We start from the raw sequence: 17,338 nt of genomic DNA, 5'->3' as shown, positions 1-17,338 counted from the left end.
GTCCGACTTCAGCCAGGTCACGATCTCGCGGTCCGTGAGTTCGAGCCCCGCGTCAGGCTCTGGGCTGATGGCTCGGAGCCTGGAGCCTGTTTCCGATTCTGTGTCTCCCTCTCTCTCTGCCCCTCCCCCGTTCATGCTCTGTCTCTCTCTGTCCCAAAAGTAAATTAAAAAAAAAGTTGAAAAAAAAAAATTAAAAAAAAAAAAAATTAAACTCTTAAAAATAAGTTAATTAAATAAAATAAAAATTAAACTCTTGGGACACCTGGGTGGCTAGTCGGTTAAGTGTCAAAATCAACAAGTCTATGCTGATGGGGCAGAGCCTGCTTGAGATTCTCTCTCTCCCTCTCCCTCTGTCCCTCCCCTGCTCATGCTCTCTCCCTCTCAAAGTAAATAAATTAACTTTAAAAAAAAAGGATCAGGGCGCCTGGGTGGCTCAGTCAGTTAAGTGTCTGACTTCAGCTCAGGTCATGGTCTCACAGTTCATGCGTTCTGTGCTGACAGCTCAGAGCCTGGAGCCTGCTTCGGATTCTGTGTCTCCCTGTCTCTCTGTCCCTCCCCTGCTTATGCTCTGTCTCTCTCTCTGTCTCTCTCTCTCTCAAAAATAAAGTGTAAAAATTTTTTTTTAAAAAAAAGGAAGAACGCCTACAAAAGTAGAAGCACAATTAAAAAAAACTTAAAAAAAATTAAACTCTTCATCATCAGTTTAGCAATGCAAAGGTTACGATAAGAGATCAAACTGAAAATCACATGTGCTCATGTTCTCGGGGTCTAAAAAGACTAAACACACAGAGCCAAGTACCATTTTTCACAAAATGGGCTAGACACAAACACAGCCTCCATCAAGGGCATTATAATTCCAGGCCACAAGCATGACACTCACCTGGCAAGAACACCAACACGCTGCTCCGCTCCGCCACAAACGGGGCACCCGACGAGCTCTTGCTCCTGTTACAAATGTGAGTGCACAAACGTTAATCTGGCAAAAGTAGCCACCGCTGGTCTAGAACCCCGACAGCCCAGGCTTCTGATCGCAAAAGTCTCATACAGATCATCCAGCATGTTTTCTTGTATGTAAGAAAACACAGAGGTCCTGGGACATGGTCCCACAGTCACTGGGGGTGCCCAAGAGTCTTGATTCCCATAAAACTCATCTGCCAAACTTTCCCTTGAACTTTAGTTATTGTAATCGAGAATCTCAAAATACAAAACTTTTAAAATAACTACAAGTAAAACTTAAACTCAAACCATCAGCTTGCCTTCCCACTCCTGTCAAAATATTTCATCGGTGTGAAATCAGAACTTTGGTTCTCTGCACACTGTGAGCTCTCCTCGTGCAGGCAGACGGGGCAGTAACGAAACAGACAAACAAGGTCCCTGCTCTTTGTGGAGCTCACATTCTAGCAGGAGGGAGAGACCAGAGACAGGCAAGCAAATCAGGTGTCTTCAGTTTAGCAGTAAGACACCGTCAGGAACAGATGGGGGCCCAGAGACGCTGTGTTGCAGTCATTAGCTAATCTCCACACCCCTTCTCCTCTGCAGGTACTGGTCCCAGCACAGCCCAGAGTGCCGTTGATCAGCTCTTCCAAGAATTAATAACGACTAGAGTGAAAACTAGTAAGATAAAGTAAAACAACAACAACAAAAATCAACAAACTCAAACCCAGGTCTTTGAAAAGATCAATGAAATGGACAAATCTTGGGGCCCCCCGGGTGACTCAGTCAGTTAAGTGTCTGACTTCGGCTCAGGTCATGATCTTGCAGTTCGTGAGTTCGAGCCCCACATCAGGCTCTGTGCTGACAGCTCAGAGCCTGGGGCCTGCTTCCGATTCTGTGCCTCCCTCTCTCTCTCTCTGCCCCTCCCCTGCTCACATGCTATCTCTCTTTCTCTCTCAAAAATAAATAAACATTTAAAAAAAAAATTTATAAAAAAAAAAAAGAAATGGACAAATCTTTAGCTTTTGACCAAGAAAAAAAGAGAGAAGATTCAAAATACTAGAATGAGAAATGAAAGGGGCGCCTGGGTGACTCAGTTGGTTGAGCGTCCAACTCTGGACTTTCGCTCGGTTGTGATCCCACGGTCATGGGTTCAAGCCCTGCATCGGGCTCTGTGCGGACCGTGTGGAGCCTGCTTAGGATTCTGTCTCCCTCTCTTTCTACTCCTCCCCAGTTCACACATGCGCTCTCTCTCTCAAAATAAGTAAACATTTTTTTTTTTTTTTTTTTTTTTTTATTTTTGGGACAGAGAGAGACAGAGCATGAACGGGGGAGGCGCAGAGAGAGAGGGAGACACAGAATGGGAAACAGGCTCCAGGCTCCGAGCCATCAGCCCAGAGCCCGACGCGGGGCTCGAACTCACGGACCGCGAGATCGTGACCTGGCTGAAGTCGGACGCTTAACCGACTGCGCCACCCAGGCGCCCCAAAGTAAACATTTTTTTAAAAATGAAAGAAAGGGCATTACTTTACAGCAATACAGAGGATTACGGAGGAATACGATGGAAAACTGTACACCAACAAAGTAGATACTTGACAGGAGATGGACACATTCCTAAATAGACACAAACTATTAAAACTCACCCAAGGGGAAAAAAAAAATGTGAGGGCACCTGGGTGGCTCAGTCAGTTAAGCGCTGGATTGCGGCTCAGGTCATGATCTCACGGTTCATGGGTTCGAGCCCCGCGTCAGTGCTGATGGCTCAGAGCCTGGAGCCTGCTTTGGATTCTGTGTCTCCCTCTCTCTCTGCCCCTCCCCAACTCTCACTCTGTCTCCCAGAGCTCTCTCAAAAACAGAGATTAAAAAAATTTTCTTTTAATCTGAATATGCTTATAATAAAGCAATAGACTGAACTGAGAAGTTTAAAATTACTCGTAAAGAAAAGCCCAGACCCAATGGCTTCACAGCAGAATTCTACCAAACATTCAAAGAATCGATACCAATTCTTCACAAACTTGCGAAAAACAAAACATTTCCCAACTTATTTAATGAGGCCAGTACCAGACAAAAAATCACAAGAAAACTACAGACAAGACCTCTTGTACCTATGGATGCCAAGAGTCCTCAACAAAATACAAGCAAGCCAAATCCAGCAACATACGGAAAGGACTGTGCACCATGACCAAGTGGGATTTATCCCAGGGATGCAAAGTCGCTGTAATACCTAAAAATCAGTGGGTCCTGAGAAACTTAACAGAAGACCATGGGGGAGGGGAAGGGAAAAAAAAAAAAAGTTAGAGACAGAGGGAGCCAAACCATAAGAGACTCTTAAAAACTGAGAATAAACTGAGGGTTGATGGGAGCATGGGGGGTGGGAGGGAGGGGAGGGTGGGTGATGGGCATGGAGGAGGGCACCTGTTGGGAGGAGCACTGGGTGTTGTATGCAAAGCAATCACAATAAATTTCATATTAAAAAAATAAAAATATCTTTAAAAAATACCTAAAAATCAATTAATTTAATACATTATATTAGCAGAAGAAAAACAAATTTCACATCATCACCTCAACAGACCCAGACAAACCATTTAAACAAAATCTAACACTCTTTCACAAAAAGTTTTAAGAAAATAATAAAATAAAATCTAAACACTCAACAAACCAGCAACAGGAGTTTACTCCCTCAACCTGATGAAGGTCATCCACCCGCAAGGAGCCCACAGCACACATGATACTTCACGGTCAAAGACGGGGAGGCTTCCCCTGAGATCACAAGACAAGGATACCTGCTCCTCCACTTCCGGTCGGCGCTGTGGTGAAGGCGCTAGGGCATCCAGATTGGAAAAGAAGAAATAAAACTATCTCTGTTCATAAACGACATGACCTTGGGTACAGAAAATCCTAAGAAACCCTACCAAAAATGGGCCACCTGGGTGGCTCAGTCAGTTACGTGTCCGACTTCGGCTCAGGTCATGATCTCTCAGCTTGTTAGTTCAAGTCCCGCATCAAGCTCTGTGCTGACAGCTCAGAGCCTGGAGCCTGCTTCAGATTCTGTGTCTCCTTCTCTCTCTGCCCCTCCCCTACTTGTTCTCTCTCTCTCTCTCTCTCTCTCTCTCTCTCTGTCTCTCAAAAATAAACATTAAAAAAAGTTTTTAAAAATCCTACCAGAACTAATAAATGACCTCAGCAAAGTTGCAGGATAAAAGATCAATACACAAAAATCAACTGTTATTTTGATACATCTGCAATGATCAAAAAATGAAATTAAGAAAATAATTTCATTCACAATAACATCAAAAGGAGTAAAACACAGAAATGTGTTTGACAAGATAAGTGCAAAACTTATACTTTGAAAATTACTAAGCATTGCTGAAAATGATTTTTAAGAATCTAAAGAAATAGGGAAAGATCTCGTACTGGAAGACTGAGTACGGTCATAGTTAAGATGGTAACACTCCCCAGATCTCCAGACTCAACCCAATCCTTTTCAGAGTCCTGGCTTCCCTGTAGAAATGGACGGGCTGATTCTAAAGTTCACCTAGGAGTACGAGGGACTTGGAATAGCCAAAACAATCCTGAGTAAGAATGAAGTTAGAAAGACTCCTACTTCTAATTTCAGAATTACTTCAAAACAGTGGTAACCAAGGTGGTGTGGTACTAGCCCAAGGACAGACACAGAGGCCAACGGAATAGAATTTAGAGTCCGGAAATAAACCCATCCACACGTCTATGGCCCACTCATTTTCAAGAAGGTGCCAACACACAACGGGCACAGGAGAGTCTTTGAACCAACAGTGCTGGGACGAGTGGTTAGCACACAAGCCCAAGAATGAAGCTAGACTCTCACCTCACATGTACACAAAACTGAATTCAAAGACCTAAGACCTAAATGAAACGCCAAAACTGTAACGCCCTTAGAAGAAAACAAGGGGTAAATCTTGATGAGCCTGAACCTGGCAATGGATCCTTAGCTATGACACCAAAAGCATGAGCAACAAAAGAAAAACTAGACAAATTAGACTTTACCAAAATTAAAAACTTTTGTGCTTCAAAACCACCAGCAAGAAAGTAAAAAGACAGCCGTCAGGATGCAAGAAAATATTTGCCAACCATGTATCTGGTAAAGGGCTTGTATCTAGAATATACAAAGAATCCTTATGATCAGTAAAAAAACAAAAACAAAAACAAATAATCCAATTAAAATCGGGCAAAGGACGTATGCCTCTAAATATACACACGCGCGCCTTTAAAGAGGATATACAAATGGCCAATAAGCTCCTAAAAAAGATGTTCAACATCATCAGTCATCAGCAACGTGGAAGTCAAAACCACAACGTGATACTACATCACACACACCAGGATGGCTGGAATCAGAGGTCAGACATCAACCAGTACTGGAAAAGACGTGGAGAAACGGGGACCCTCACGAGCTGCTGGTGGGAATGTAAAATGATCCAGGTGCTCTGGAAACCAGTCCGGCAGGTCCTCAACTGGTTAAACACAGAGTTACCATATGAGCCGACAATTCCCCTCCTAGGTATATACCCAAGAAAAATGAAAATACACATCCACACAAGTACCTGTACATGAACTTTCACAACAGCATTCTGCACAAAAGCCGAAAGGAGAAAGAGAACCTAAGTCACCATCCATACACAAGTGGATAAATGAAATGTGGTGTATCCTACAACAGAGGACTGACTTCAGTCATAAAAAGGAAGAAAGTCCCAATACACACTACAACATGGACGAGCCGTGAAAACCCACAGTAAGTGAAAGAGGTCAGTCACCAAAGATCACATCCTACAGGATTCCACTTACATGAAAGTCAAGAACAGGGAAACCTATAGGGACAAAAAGTTGATTAGTGGTTGCTTAGGACCAGGGGTGAAGGGGAAGAATGAGGAAGAGAGTGAAAGGGTCAGGGTTTCTTTCTAAGGTGATGAAGATATTCTAAAATGGGCTGTGGTAATGGTGCCGCATATGTGTGAATATTCCAGAAACTACTCAACTGTACAGCTTAAAGGGGTGCATCATATGTTATGTAAATACTATCTCGATAAAGCCATTTTAAAAACGAGGGGGAGGGGCGTCTGGGTGGCTCAGCAGGTTGGGCGACCGACTTCGGCTCAGTTCATGATCTCACAGTTTGTGAGTCCAAGCCCCACATTGGGCTCTGTGCTGACAGTTCAGAGCCTGGAGCCTCCTTCGGATTCTGTCTTCCCCTCTCTCTGCACCACCCCCCCCCCCACTCACACTCTGTTTCTCTCTCTGGAAAATAAACATTAAAATTTTTTTTTTTAATGAGGGGAGAAGGAAGGGGAACAGAGAGAGGCGAACAGGATGCTCCATTTGCCACAAAGCTAACAAACAGGTGGAAGTCAATGAGCATTTTCCCCAGGGAACAAGGGTCAGAAGCCTTCACAATGGAAAAGAAGTCTGTGGGCCTTCTCTAAAGATACAGTAGCTACAATGATGACATTATAAACCTTCCTAACCACCAAGAAAAAATTTTGAAACGAAAGAAAAGGCCACAGAGTATGTATAACACACGTGAGACTAAACACATGGTCGTATCAATAAGCACGGATGGCTGAACTCAGTAAAGCCAAAGTTTTTCAAACGACTCATAAACCACCCCCAACTCTGCTACCTGCAAAAGACATACTTAAACATAAGCCCTTCAGAAAAGAGTGACAGTAAAGGAAGGGCAAAGATTTTAGAGGCCAAGACAGAAAGAAAGCAGGGCTGCGATCTTGAAACATGACAAAACAGAATTCAGGCCCCAGAGCATTAAGCAAGACCGAACAGGGCACGATATAATGCCGAAGGCACAGTTCACATCTGACAAGAGCTCCGTGCCAAAACACGGAGCAGCCAAACCCAGAACTCTCACACAACCAGATGCTGGTGGGGACGCGGAGGCACGGGGCCCCCCATCCATCGCTGCCGGGAACGTGAAATGGCACAGCCACCCTGGAAGGCACTTGGGTGGTCTCCTACAAAACCGATCCAGCGATCCTGCTCCTTCGCGCTCACCCCGAGGAGCCGAAAACTTACGTCCACGCCAACACCTGCACATACGTGTTTACAGCAGCTTCCTTCATAACGGCCCGAACTCGGAAGCCACCGAGACGTCCTTCAGCAGGTGAACGCGTAAACACACCGCGGGCCGTCCAGACAGGGGAATGCTGTTCAGCGCTACGAAGAAATGAGCTACGGGCCAGGAAAAGACATGAGGAAACTTAAATGCTTGCCGCTAAGTGAAGGAGCCAATCTGAGAGAGCTGCGTATGTATGATCCCAACCACAAGACATTCTGGAAAAGGCAACACCAGGGAGACAGTAAAAGGATCCGTGGTTGCCATGGTTATAGGGGAGGGAGGAACAGGCAGGACAGACAGGATCTGGGGGCGGGATACTACCATGCCGGATACACACCATCACAGGCCTGCCGAAACCCATCAAATGCACGCCATCAGTGAAGCCTACACTGCAGACTTGGGGGGCGACGATGATGTGTCAACAAGGTACTGCTCCAGTGCAAGACGCCGACGGTAGGGGGCACTGTGACTATGTCGGGCACGTGGGAACTGTACTTACTCCTCAACGTTGCCGTGAACCTAAAACTGCTCTAAAAATAAAGTCTATTTAAAAGAAAACAAAATCCATAAGGGCACCTGGCTGGCTCAGTCGGTTAAGTGTCCGACTTGATTTCGACGCAGGTCACGACGGGTCACGGATCGAGCCCTGCGTCAGGCTCTGTGCAGAGCAGGGAGCCTGCTTAAGATTCTCTCCCTCGATCCCTCTGCCCCCTCCCCTGCCTGTGCACTCTCTCTCTAATTAAAAAAAAAAAAAAATCAAAGCCAGAAAGAAATCTTTTAACATAGGTAAGAAAGAAAGAAAGACCAAAACTTGAAGGAGCTCAGAAACAGCTAAAGTAACACAACTGCATGCAGGTTGTGGGGGACGGGACTGGATGACGGCCCGCTCATTCTCAGGCAGTGTTCAGGGGGACCGCAAGACGAGTGACTTTACGCTTCACAGATGTCTGTACTTCGCAAGCGACAGTAAAAGGAGGGAGGCATGGACGTGCGCGTCGGGCCTGGAAGGACAGGCGGCCCGCAGTCACGTTCCGGTTGCCGCGAGGAGGCGGACTCTACATCGTCCGGGTCTGTCATTCTGACACAGCAACTGCATTTGCGAGCCACAGGAAACGAACACAGGGAGGGTTCAGAACGTAATGACAGCATTTTTTATATCATAGACTCCAACCACCCCTGATAACCTGAAGTTGCTCTTAAGGGAAAACAGGTTCCGCTTCAAAGGTCCAGCTAAACACGTGAGCAAACGGGTGACCAAGGAGCCTTAGGGTGGGGAGCGGATCTTCCTCTTTTTTTTTTTAATGTTTATTTATTTTTGAGAGAGAGAGAGAGAGAGAGAGAGAGCACGCGAGCATGAGCTGGGGAGGGGCAGAGAGAGAGGGGGGACACAGAATCCGAAGCAGGTTCCAGGCTCCGAGCTGTCAGCACAGAGCCTGATGCGGAGCTCGAACTCACAAGCTGTGAGATCACGACCTGAGCCGAAGTCGGACGCTCAACCGACTGAGCCCCAGGGCGCCCCCCGTATCTTCTTAACAAACAGAAACCAAGGCAAGGAAATGCTCCCGACACCTTCTCCTAGCGCGGTCCTCTCCACCTGCCTCAGACTAGGACTGACAGGACTCAGCATGTCTGGAAGCCATTCTCTCTTTAGGCTGTGACTGCTGGCTTCTAAAACTGTCAAGTCTTAAAACTGTAGTTGGTCTTGCTACTTTAAAGTGGAAATTTCCAGTAAAAAAAAAAAATGGCCAATGTACCAACTTTATTTTAAAATCTACACAGTGACTACTAGAGAAGGTATCTACAGTTACGTGTTAACATTATAAAAACACTAAACGGTTTCTAAACAAACAGCGAACCGTTAGAACTCGCACGTGAAGCACGCTGCCAAGCGGAGCGTCTCTTACCCACTCTCCTTCACATCCAGGTTGTCAAACATCTGGATCAGGGAGACAGCGACTTCGTATATGTCCTTAGTAATCACCGGCTCCTCCGGGATGTGAGGAGAAAGCTAAACATAGGAAAAGGAAAGGCCGGAAGATCAGAACAGGATTACAAGGGGTTCTGGGTTCAGACAGGTGACTCTCTTCAGTGCGTCACTTTAACACCCCAATAAAAAGAGTACTGTCAGCAGCCAATACACGGACGCTTGCCGAGCGCCAGGCCCCAACGGACACGGTACGGACGAGTTCACCCCCTGTCCCTGTCACTGGGGCGCTGATGCGCTCAGAGCGCAGACACACAGAGGTGGGACGTCTGTCGGGAAACCTAGTTCGAAGACAGAGCGAGCAGCTCCAGATGCGTACAGAACCCAGCGCCGGCGCCCCTGCCGTCAGGCGCCCGTCTCAACAAGTCCTGAGACATCACCGCCACCACCGTCACAAGGACCGGGGTAGGCTAACACCCCGTTACATCTGCCAACTTATAGGAAGAAAATGCCGAAGTCACCCATGTGCCAGGGCACGGGTCACTAGACTACTTTTAATCACATACTAAAACAAAACTAACGAGCCCAGCTCGTTTAAAACTGCCCTCCAGACACCTCCGCAGAATGCGGGAGGTCAACCGCAGCAGCAAACCCACCCCCCGCTACCCTCCCCCAGTGAGGTTGGCATCACTGGTCTGAGCTGACGGCTTCATGGAACCAAGGCCACCACTGTGGAAGAGTCTCTCTACAACATCCGGCACTACAGTTATGGCATAATTTCCAGAAAATCTCTTTCATAGCCATATCGGGGGTTTTTTTGCACCAAGAGTAAGAAAGCTTTTTTGGTGTATTTAATAACCTTACTTATCAAGTACTATGCTCAAAGCACTGCACTCAACTTTGTGGAAAACACATCAGAAGTCTACAGGTGGTAAGTAGTTAGCCACAGATGCAAAGTTTTCCCCCCATTTTTAGAGTAAATTAAGTCAGCTGGTAAGAAACCATTTTTCATTATTAGTACGATCCTACTAACGTAAGAGTAACAAACCGGCTTTTATTTCATCAATAACTGTGAAGGAGCATTCTATCTTTACCTGGAACGACTTTCTACTTTATCCAAACGATAACCGTAACAGAAACGTACAAAACAAATAGAAAGGAAGCTTAGTTTTCACAAACCCCAACAGTGGCATTCACACCCATCAGAACGGTTTTTCTACAAACCAGTAAGCCACGGAAAAGGTACGTCACCAATTCAGAAGTAACTTCACTGTGTTCTAGAATCCAAACCCAAAGAATATCATTTAAATACAAGACAAGACACCAGATACAGCCCCGCTTTCTCCCAGCAGGCGTCACACGGGTAACGACGGGAACCGTGAGGTGGGTCACGGGCCCGCTGATCCACGGCTGCCCTCGCCCCCACCACGTGTGAGAGTCAGGGGCAAACAACAGACGACAGACGAGGTCTCTGCTCCCCCAGACGGCACAGTGCGCTCAGAGCAAACGGGCCCACTCGCTCAGTCGATGCACTCCGACAAAAGATAAAGCAGGGGAAGGGGCAGAAACGTGGAGGGAATGAATTCACGAAGGCGGAAACGGAGAGACTCACTCCTCCGCCGAACTAACGACCGTGACGCTGTCAAGAGAAGGAGGCGGAAGCTCGTGTTTCTGCCCCACCAGGAGAGGCTGGAGCCCTGCGCGTCTGCCGTCACCACGAGCCTGCGGTGCCGAGGCCGGCCAGCTGGTCCCAGGAGGAGGGCGAGAGACGTGCCAGAACGGGCGCTGCAGACGGTAGGAAACGAACGATGCCGAGACGGCCAGGCACCATCGGGGAGCAGAACGGGGACCTCAACCTGCCTCACCATCCTCGTGATCCCCTTGAAGTGGGTTACTGCCCAACTGTGAACAGGATTATAAAAGCCCTGTCCAGGGCGGGAAGGCGTGGGGAGTGGTGGGTGGGGCCACACTCTCCTTCAGCTCTGCTTCCGGACTAAAGCTACACATCGTGGGCGCTCCCTCCCGTCTCATTTCTAAGGGGAGGGTGAAAACAAAAATGTTGAAGATAAGTAGTGAAAAGACCTCTTCAGAGGACGTTGAAAAGAACAGCCAGGGTTGGCAACAGAAAGACCACAAGGGCAACACTGGCCTCAAGGGAAGGGTGACTTTCAAGAAAACCAAACTGGCCAAAGGTGTCAAATATTACAGGGAGGTCATGGTAAGTTTGGGGCAGAGGACTCTCAACTTAAGGAAGTCGCTAGTGATCCTGACAAATGCCATCTCAGAACAGGGGCAGTGGGAGCCAGACCACGGAGAGAAACACGGGACCTCGTGAGGGTGCTTTTTAAGACGAGAGAGACTCAGTTCTGATGAAATGGGGACAGGTAAGGGGCAGTGGAGAAGGCACTAGGAAAGGTAACACGAGGAGGGTGTTGGGGCACTGGGGGGGGTTCAGTTGGTTGAGCAGCCAACTTCGGCTCAGGTCATGATCTCGTGGTCTGTGGGTTCGAGCCCCACGTCAGGCTCTGTGCTGACAGCTCAGAGCCTGGAGCCTGCTTCGGATTCTGGGCCTCCCTCTCTCTCTGCCCCTCCCCAACCCATGCGCTCTCTCTCTCTCTCTCTCTCTCTCTCTCTCTCTCTCTCAAAAGTAAACATTACAGGGGCGCCTGGGTGGCTCGGTCGGTTAAGCGTCCGACTTCAGCTCAGGACATGATCTCGCAGTCCGTGAGTTCGAGCCCTGCGTCGGGCTCTGTGCCAACAGCTCAGAGCCTGGAGCATGTTTCAGATTCTGTGTCTCCCTCTCTCTGTGACCCTCCCCCGTTCATGCTCTGTCTCTCTCTGTCTCAAAAATAAATAATAAATGTTAAAAAAAAAAAAAAAAAGTAAACATTACAAAAGAAAAAAAAAAAAAAAGCAAGGATGGGGCAACCGTCAATCAGAAAAGGTCCCTAAGAAGGCAGGAAGGGAGAAAGGCTGGTGTCCGCAGAAGGAACGCTGCTTCTCCCCTGTAACGTTAGATGGTGTGCCCAGGGAGTAGTAACAATAACAAAACTGGAATTTTTAAAACTCCTCTGACTCCAAAAACTATATAGCAGAATCTATACAAAATACCGCTTTTATAAGGCTTAATGTTAATATATTCATTCACCGAAATATTTCCCGAGTACCTATTAAGTACCAAGAACAGGATACTGGGTATGCAAATGCCAAAACTGGGTTCTCCCAGCCTGGAGAACACGAGCCCCTGGCTGGAGAGGAGTCCAGGCTGCCCCGCCCACACGGGAGCAGAGGGCAGGTGCCCAGGCCTGACCCAACTCCACAGGGCACCCACGAGCAATCATCTACGTGATTCCAACACACAACGGCCAGCTGGAAAGACTTGTAAAACCATCGGTACGTTCACATTCCAAAAGGGGCCAGAAAGTACAAAATTTTAAAATGTGACGAAGTGCCCTCTCCCCTCCACCTTGAATACGGGCTGCAACTAGTGACTTGTGTCCAAGCAGCAAAGGATAGACTCTCTTATGCTGCTTACATCTCACTGGGGTGGGGGTGGGGGTGGGGGTGGGGGGGGAGGGAAACAGGCAATGAGCAAAGAAACAGGTAAACACATACAAATACACAAAAGAAAAAGGAAGGGACAGTAACACTGTAGGGCAGAAGTTTGGCTAAAACTTCCTTGGCCAGGAGGGGCGCCTGGGTGGCTCAGTCGGTTGAGCATCTGACTTTGGCTCAGGTTGTGATCTCACAGTTTGGTGGGTTCAAGCCCCGTGTGGGGCTCTGTGCTGACAGAGTGGGGCCTGGAGCCTGCTTCAGATTCTGTGTCTCTCTCTCTCTGCCCCTCCCTTGCTCACACTGTCTCTCTTTCAAAAACAAATAAAAAATTTTTTTTAAAAACTTCCTTGGCCAACATCACCAGTGACAGGCCACGCTGGAGGTCCCCCCGTGACAATACAGCACTTCACCCCAGTGGTCTGCCTCCCCAAGATCCATAGCCCCAAGTCTACTCGTGAGAAAAACATCAGAAAAATTCTAACAGTGGGGAATCCTACAAATACCTGACCGGAACCCCTACAAACCGTCAAGGTCATCAAAAATAAGAGACGTCTGAGAAACCGTCACGGCCCAGAGAAGCCTACAGAGACATGACGACTCAAAGCAATGTGGGACCCTGAGACAGAGAAAGGAAATTAGGGAAAAACCAGTAAAATCCAAATAAATACAACTTTAGTTCTAATAATATATCAGTTAGTTTCTTGGTTCCGACAGTCTTTTATAAACGTGAACTTCAGAATCCAGGTGACAGAGAGGTGTTTACTAGAAAATTCTTGTAACTTTCCTGTTCTTTTGAAATACTGTCATCCACAAAGTTGGAAAAAAAGACGTGCCACGTTTTAGTGGCCATCGCTGGCCTCCCTCCACTGTAATAGCTTTGACAAGATGTGTCTTCTTACCTTAGGTGGAACCCAGTCGGCTGGCTCACCATCGTCGAGGCTACAGTCTACTTCCACATCACAACCGTTTGTGCTAAGAGTCCAACTCCTACACAGAGCAGCCTGGCACCGTCCGTCGAAATCGCAAGTGCACACACCCCCTGACCCAGCAATTCCACCAGCAGACACTGTCTCCTACAAGGCGTACCCTACACAGGGGTCTTCAAGGGGGCAGCCGACCGCCCACGGACCGTCTGGAAACACTGTTGGTGGTCACGGTGGGGGCCCCACTTGCAGCTAGCGGATCAAGGCCAGAAACGCTGTTAGACATCCTACAGTGAGTGCACAGGGCAGCCCCCACCACAAAGAACCGGCCCCAAATGTCGACAGTAACAAGGCAGAGAGAGCCCAGCCTCTGAACGCACCGTCGGGAGCGCACAGTCTCCTCCCGCAGCACTGCTTTTAAGCAGAACAGACCAGGGGCACCTGGGGGGATCAGCCGGTTTAGGCATCCAACTCTTGGTTTCAGCTCAGGTCACACTCTAACGGTTCATGGGGTGGAGCCCCACGTTGGGCTCGGTGCGGACAGTGCAGGGCCCGCTGGGGATTCCCTCTCTGCCCCTCCCCCACTCAAAATACATAAAGAAACTTAAAAAAGAAAAAGGCCAGAAATACTGGAGATTAGTGGGATACGGACATGAGAGAACAGAATGTAGCTCTAAAAAGAGAATGAATAAGCTGTGAGAGACGGGAAAGGACACGAAAAGCAGAACGAGAAGGCAAGGTGCACCGAGGGCACTGCTGTTTCCGTAAAGGGAGAAACCGCACATTTGTATCTGCTCATATAGACATTCAGAGTTACAGCACGATTCCTAAGAAATCAGTGACAGTGATTTCCTCTCGCTGGCAGGGGAGCTGAGCAGAGGACAGGAGGGGGAAGGAGAGAGTTTATACCTGCTCATAAACCTCTTTTTGATTTTTGAACCCTGTAAATGTATTACCCACGTGAAAATAATGTCAAATCAACTGCAACTTTTCGTAAGGATGTATCATCCCGGTCCTTCACCGTCAGTACGCTCCTCCTTCAATTGAGAGCACCGCAATTTGTATTATAAGAAGCACTTTAATCAAAGTAAAATTTGAAATAAAACTACCTGCCACTCTCAACTGAATCTACAATTTTGTAGCTGACCAAAATCTGACATTTTACTTTTCACCAACAAAGTGTAAAACCAATCCAACAACTTTCACAGGAGCGTACAATGTGTTTCGATGCCCACGGTTCACAGCAACAAACTCGGAGCTCTCCCGACCCGTCCGTCTCCAGCCCCAGCCCGCACCATCTCCCAGCTTGGATTTCGTACAGTCTTACAATTGCAGCTGACCAGTGCGGGCTCACTCGGACACAAAGGCACATTCGCTATGAAAGAAACAATGCCTTCCAACATACCCTGCCGTGATGAATGTGCCCCAAATCATCAAGATAATACTCTTCGATTGAATGGGGCTTTCCTTCCACTTCAAAAACATACGCAGGGTTCATCTTGTTCTGGACAGGAACAGCAAAGTAATCTGCAAACTCTTTACAACTGATGGTGGCCGACATGAGGATTATCTGCAGAAGAGAAACCATCAGAACAAGCTTGTCTTCTGCTTTAGTAATTTTCAAAACTTCAGTATGATACATTGATGTAATCTTTAATGGAGTACAAATTATTACAGTTGAACGAATGCTCAGAGACAACCAACTTTTACTACTTCTCCTAAATTATTTTATCAAGTGAGAGACTACAATAAAGCTAACCTATGACCACTTATCTAAAAGGAACCTTTGCATCAGAAAACAAAAGCAAAAACAAGCAAGTTACTAGATGAGGTGTTACAGAAACGCCAGGGAGCAGAACAGCAAAGAGGCAGACGCGGAGCCAGAAAACCCCGGCTCTAAGCCACCAATCTGGAGCAGTCGGTCCCAGGGCCACGGCAGAGAGAAACCAGCCTAGACCGAAGCAGGACACAGAGGCTTGGGGACCCACCACAAGTGGTCAGTTGTGCCAGGAAGCAACTATGGGATGTCCTCCGTGGGAAACTCTGTGTGAAAGCCAGGAGCAGCACCCACAGCACCCCAGACGTGCAGCGGACAAGGCAGCAGTGCCACGAAGGACACGCGCCATCCGCCAGTCTCTGAGATGCTCACCGGGGGTAAACCCAACTCTCGGCTGGCTGCCGACGACCCGATGCGTTACCGTGTAAACAGAATACGTGTATTTTCCCCTAAGATGTTAGATCCAAATGGTAGAAAGCATATTAACCAGAACTCATTTAAGCTGAGTTGCTTCAGGTTGGAAGGAAGCCTCTGAGAATCCATGTGGGTGTAAGAGTGGCCCCCACGGGGCATACTCGGTCCCGGCAGAGGCTCTCTAAGCTGTCTTCCGAGGGACAGTGAGGCTCATGGCGTGCGGGGCCTCTGTTCGGTTGAGGCGGCATGTGGACATGAGGCCAGACCGGACCGCTCAAGGCCATCGAGACTCCTCACTGCCACCAGCCTCTCCTCCAGACAGACAACTCGGCAGCCTGCTCAAGACGCCAGGGTGGGACTGACCTGAGTGTGATCAGCCAACAGTGACAGCGGGGCCAGCAGGTGTGGGGACGGCCCAGAGCGAACCTCTAAGGGTCTGTGTGGCAGAGGAAGGGGAGACCTTCAGGCCCATCTTCCCACGCTCCCGAATCTAAGTCTCTGACAGCAACTCTCTTTTTAAAAAGTACTAAAAAAAAGAGAATTTTTGAGCATTTCAAAAAACTCAGTATAATGCCATCTATAACTTGATTTCTCATTTCTTGGCCCAGAAAATATTCTGCTTCATAGGTTTAACAAATGAAGAAAATACTGAAACTAACCAATGCTTTCCTACCATTTTTATAATGGGAACCAAATTCCTGCCCACCATTTTCAGCAATGTGGTAGACTTTTTTTAAGGAGGCTTCGCACCCAGCGCAGGGTCCAGTGTGGGGCTTAAATTCACCATCAAGACCTGAGATCAAGACCTGAGCTGAGACTAAGAGTTGGATGCTTAACCGACTGATCCAGCCAGGTGCCCCTAAAAAGAAAGTCTTAAAAAAGTAGTAATTCCTAATGACTAAGTAATTTGCATGTTACAGAAATTTATGCTGATATGTTAGACTATTTAAAGTTTCCAATTTTTCTTCAGTTTCCATCATTTCAATGGTATCATGTGACCTGAAAGTCAGACACTCAACCGACTGAGCCACCCAGGCGCCCCAAAATGAAAAGTCTTAAGATGACAACCAAAAGGTCCCAAACTGTTGAACAATCTTTAACGTCATCTTTAAGATTCCAAAAAAGGAACAGAACAGCCAAATTCCTGCATTCGTGCTACAATCGTGTCAAGCAGTGACACGATTACCATTTTCAGATTCCATCTGTCTGGCGCCCACCAGGTGAGCCTTCTGAGGCAGACGGGTCTCATCCTGGGAGCGGAGTCCCAAGAGATGCTTCCCTAAGCAGATGAACGGACGGAAGACTGGCAGACAACTGCTTTCCAACAGCGGCAAAGCCCGTCACAGCCCTTTCCACGGGGCCACACTCCAGCCGCGGCCACCCTTCGGAAGCTGCTCCCCACACACAGGGTGGCCTACATGGGGAACACGTAACTATCACAACCCTCCGCTGGTTCGGTCGAGTTCACGCCCTCCTCCTTTTAGTTCACGTGATGCAAACAGCGATCGCCATCCCCACGGACTTTCAGTCAACTCAAAACCTAAGTCTTTAAAACAGCGCACAGAACTGTCCTCAAAATGTTCGTGTCCTCAGGGCGCCTGGGTGGCTCAGTTAAGCGTCCGACTTTGGCTCAGGTCACGCTCTCACGGTCCGCGGGTTTGAGCTCCGCGCCGGGCTGGGCACTGACAGCCTGGAGCCTGCTTGGGATTCTC

General features: G+C 47.9%; 1 protein-coding gene across 7 annotated transcripts in view; it reads right to left on the bottom strand.

Annotated features, from left to right (window-relative positions):
• Window positions 1–17,338, bottom strand: part of TDRD9 (tudor domain containing 9) — a 113,279-nt gene that overhangs the window by 64,704 nt on the left and 31,237 nt on the right. For 6 of the 7 annotated variants that reach the window (XM_058740435.1, XM_058740430.1, XM_058740433.1 and 3 more), the window contains 3 exons: window positions 14,841–15,005; window positions 8,938–9,041; window positions 881–945 (listed from right to left, as the gene is read on the bottom strand). In XM_058740435.1, coding sequence (XP_058596418.1) covers window positions 881–945; window positions 8,938–9,041; window positions 14,841–15,005 — 334 coding nt within the window. Of the gene's footprint in view, window positions 1–880; window positions 946–8,937; window positions 9,042–14,840; window positions 15,006–15,423; window positions 15,995–17,338 lie in introns of those variants that run through there. The other variant, XM_058740436.1, reaches the window with a different exon arrangement.

This window comes from Neofelis nebulosa, chromosome 7 (genome assembly GCF_028018385.1).
Source record: "Neofelis nebulosa isolate mNeoNeb1 chromosome 7, mNeoNeb1.pri, whole genome shotgun sequence".
Taxonomy (NCBI): domain Eukaryota; kingdom Metazoa; phylum Chordata; class Mammalia; order Carnivora; family Felidae; genus Neofelis; species Neofelis nebulosa.
The sequence above is the reverse complement of the archived record's forward strand: the minus strand, read 5'-3'. Positions and strand labels throughout refer to the sequence as shown.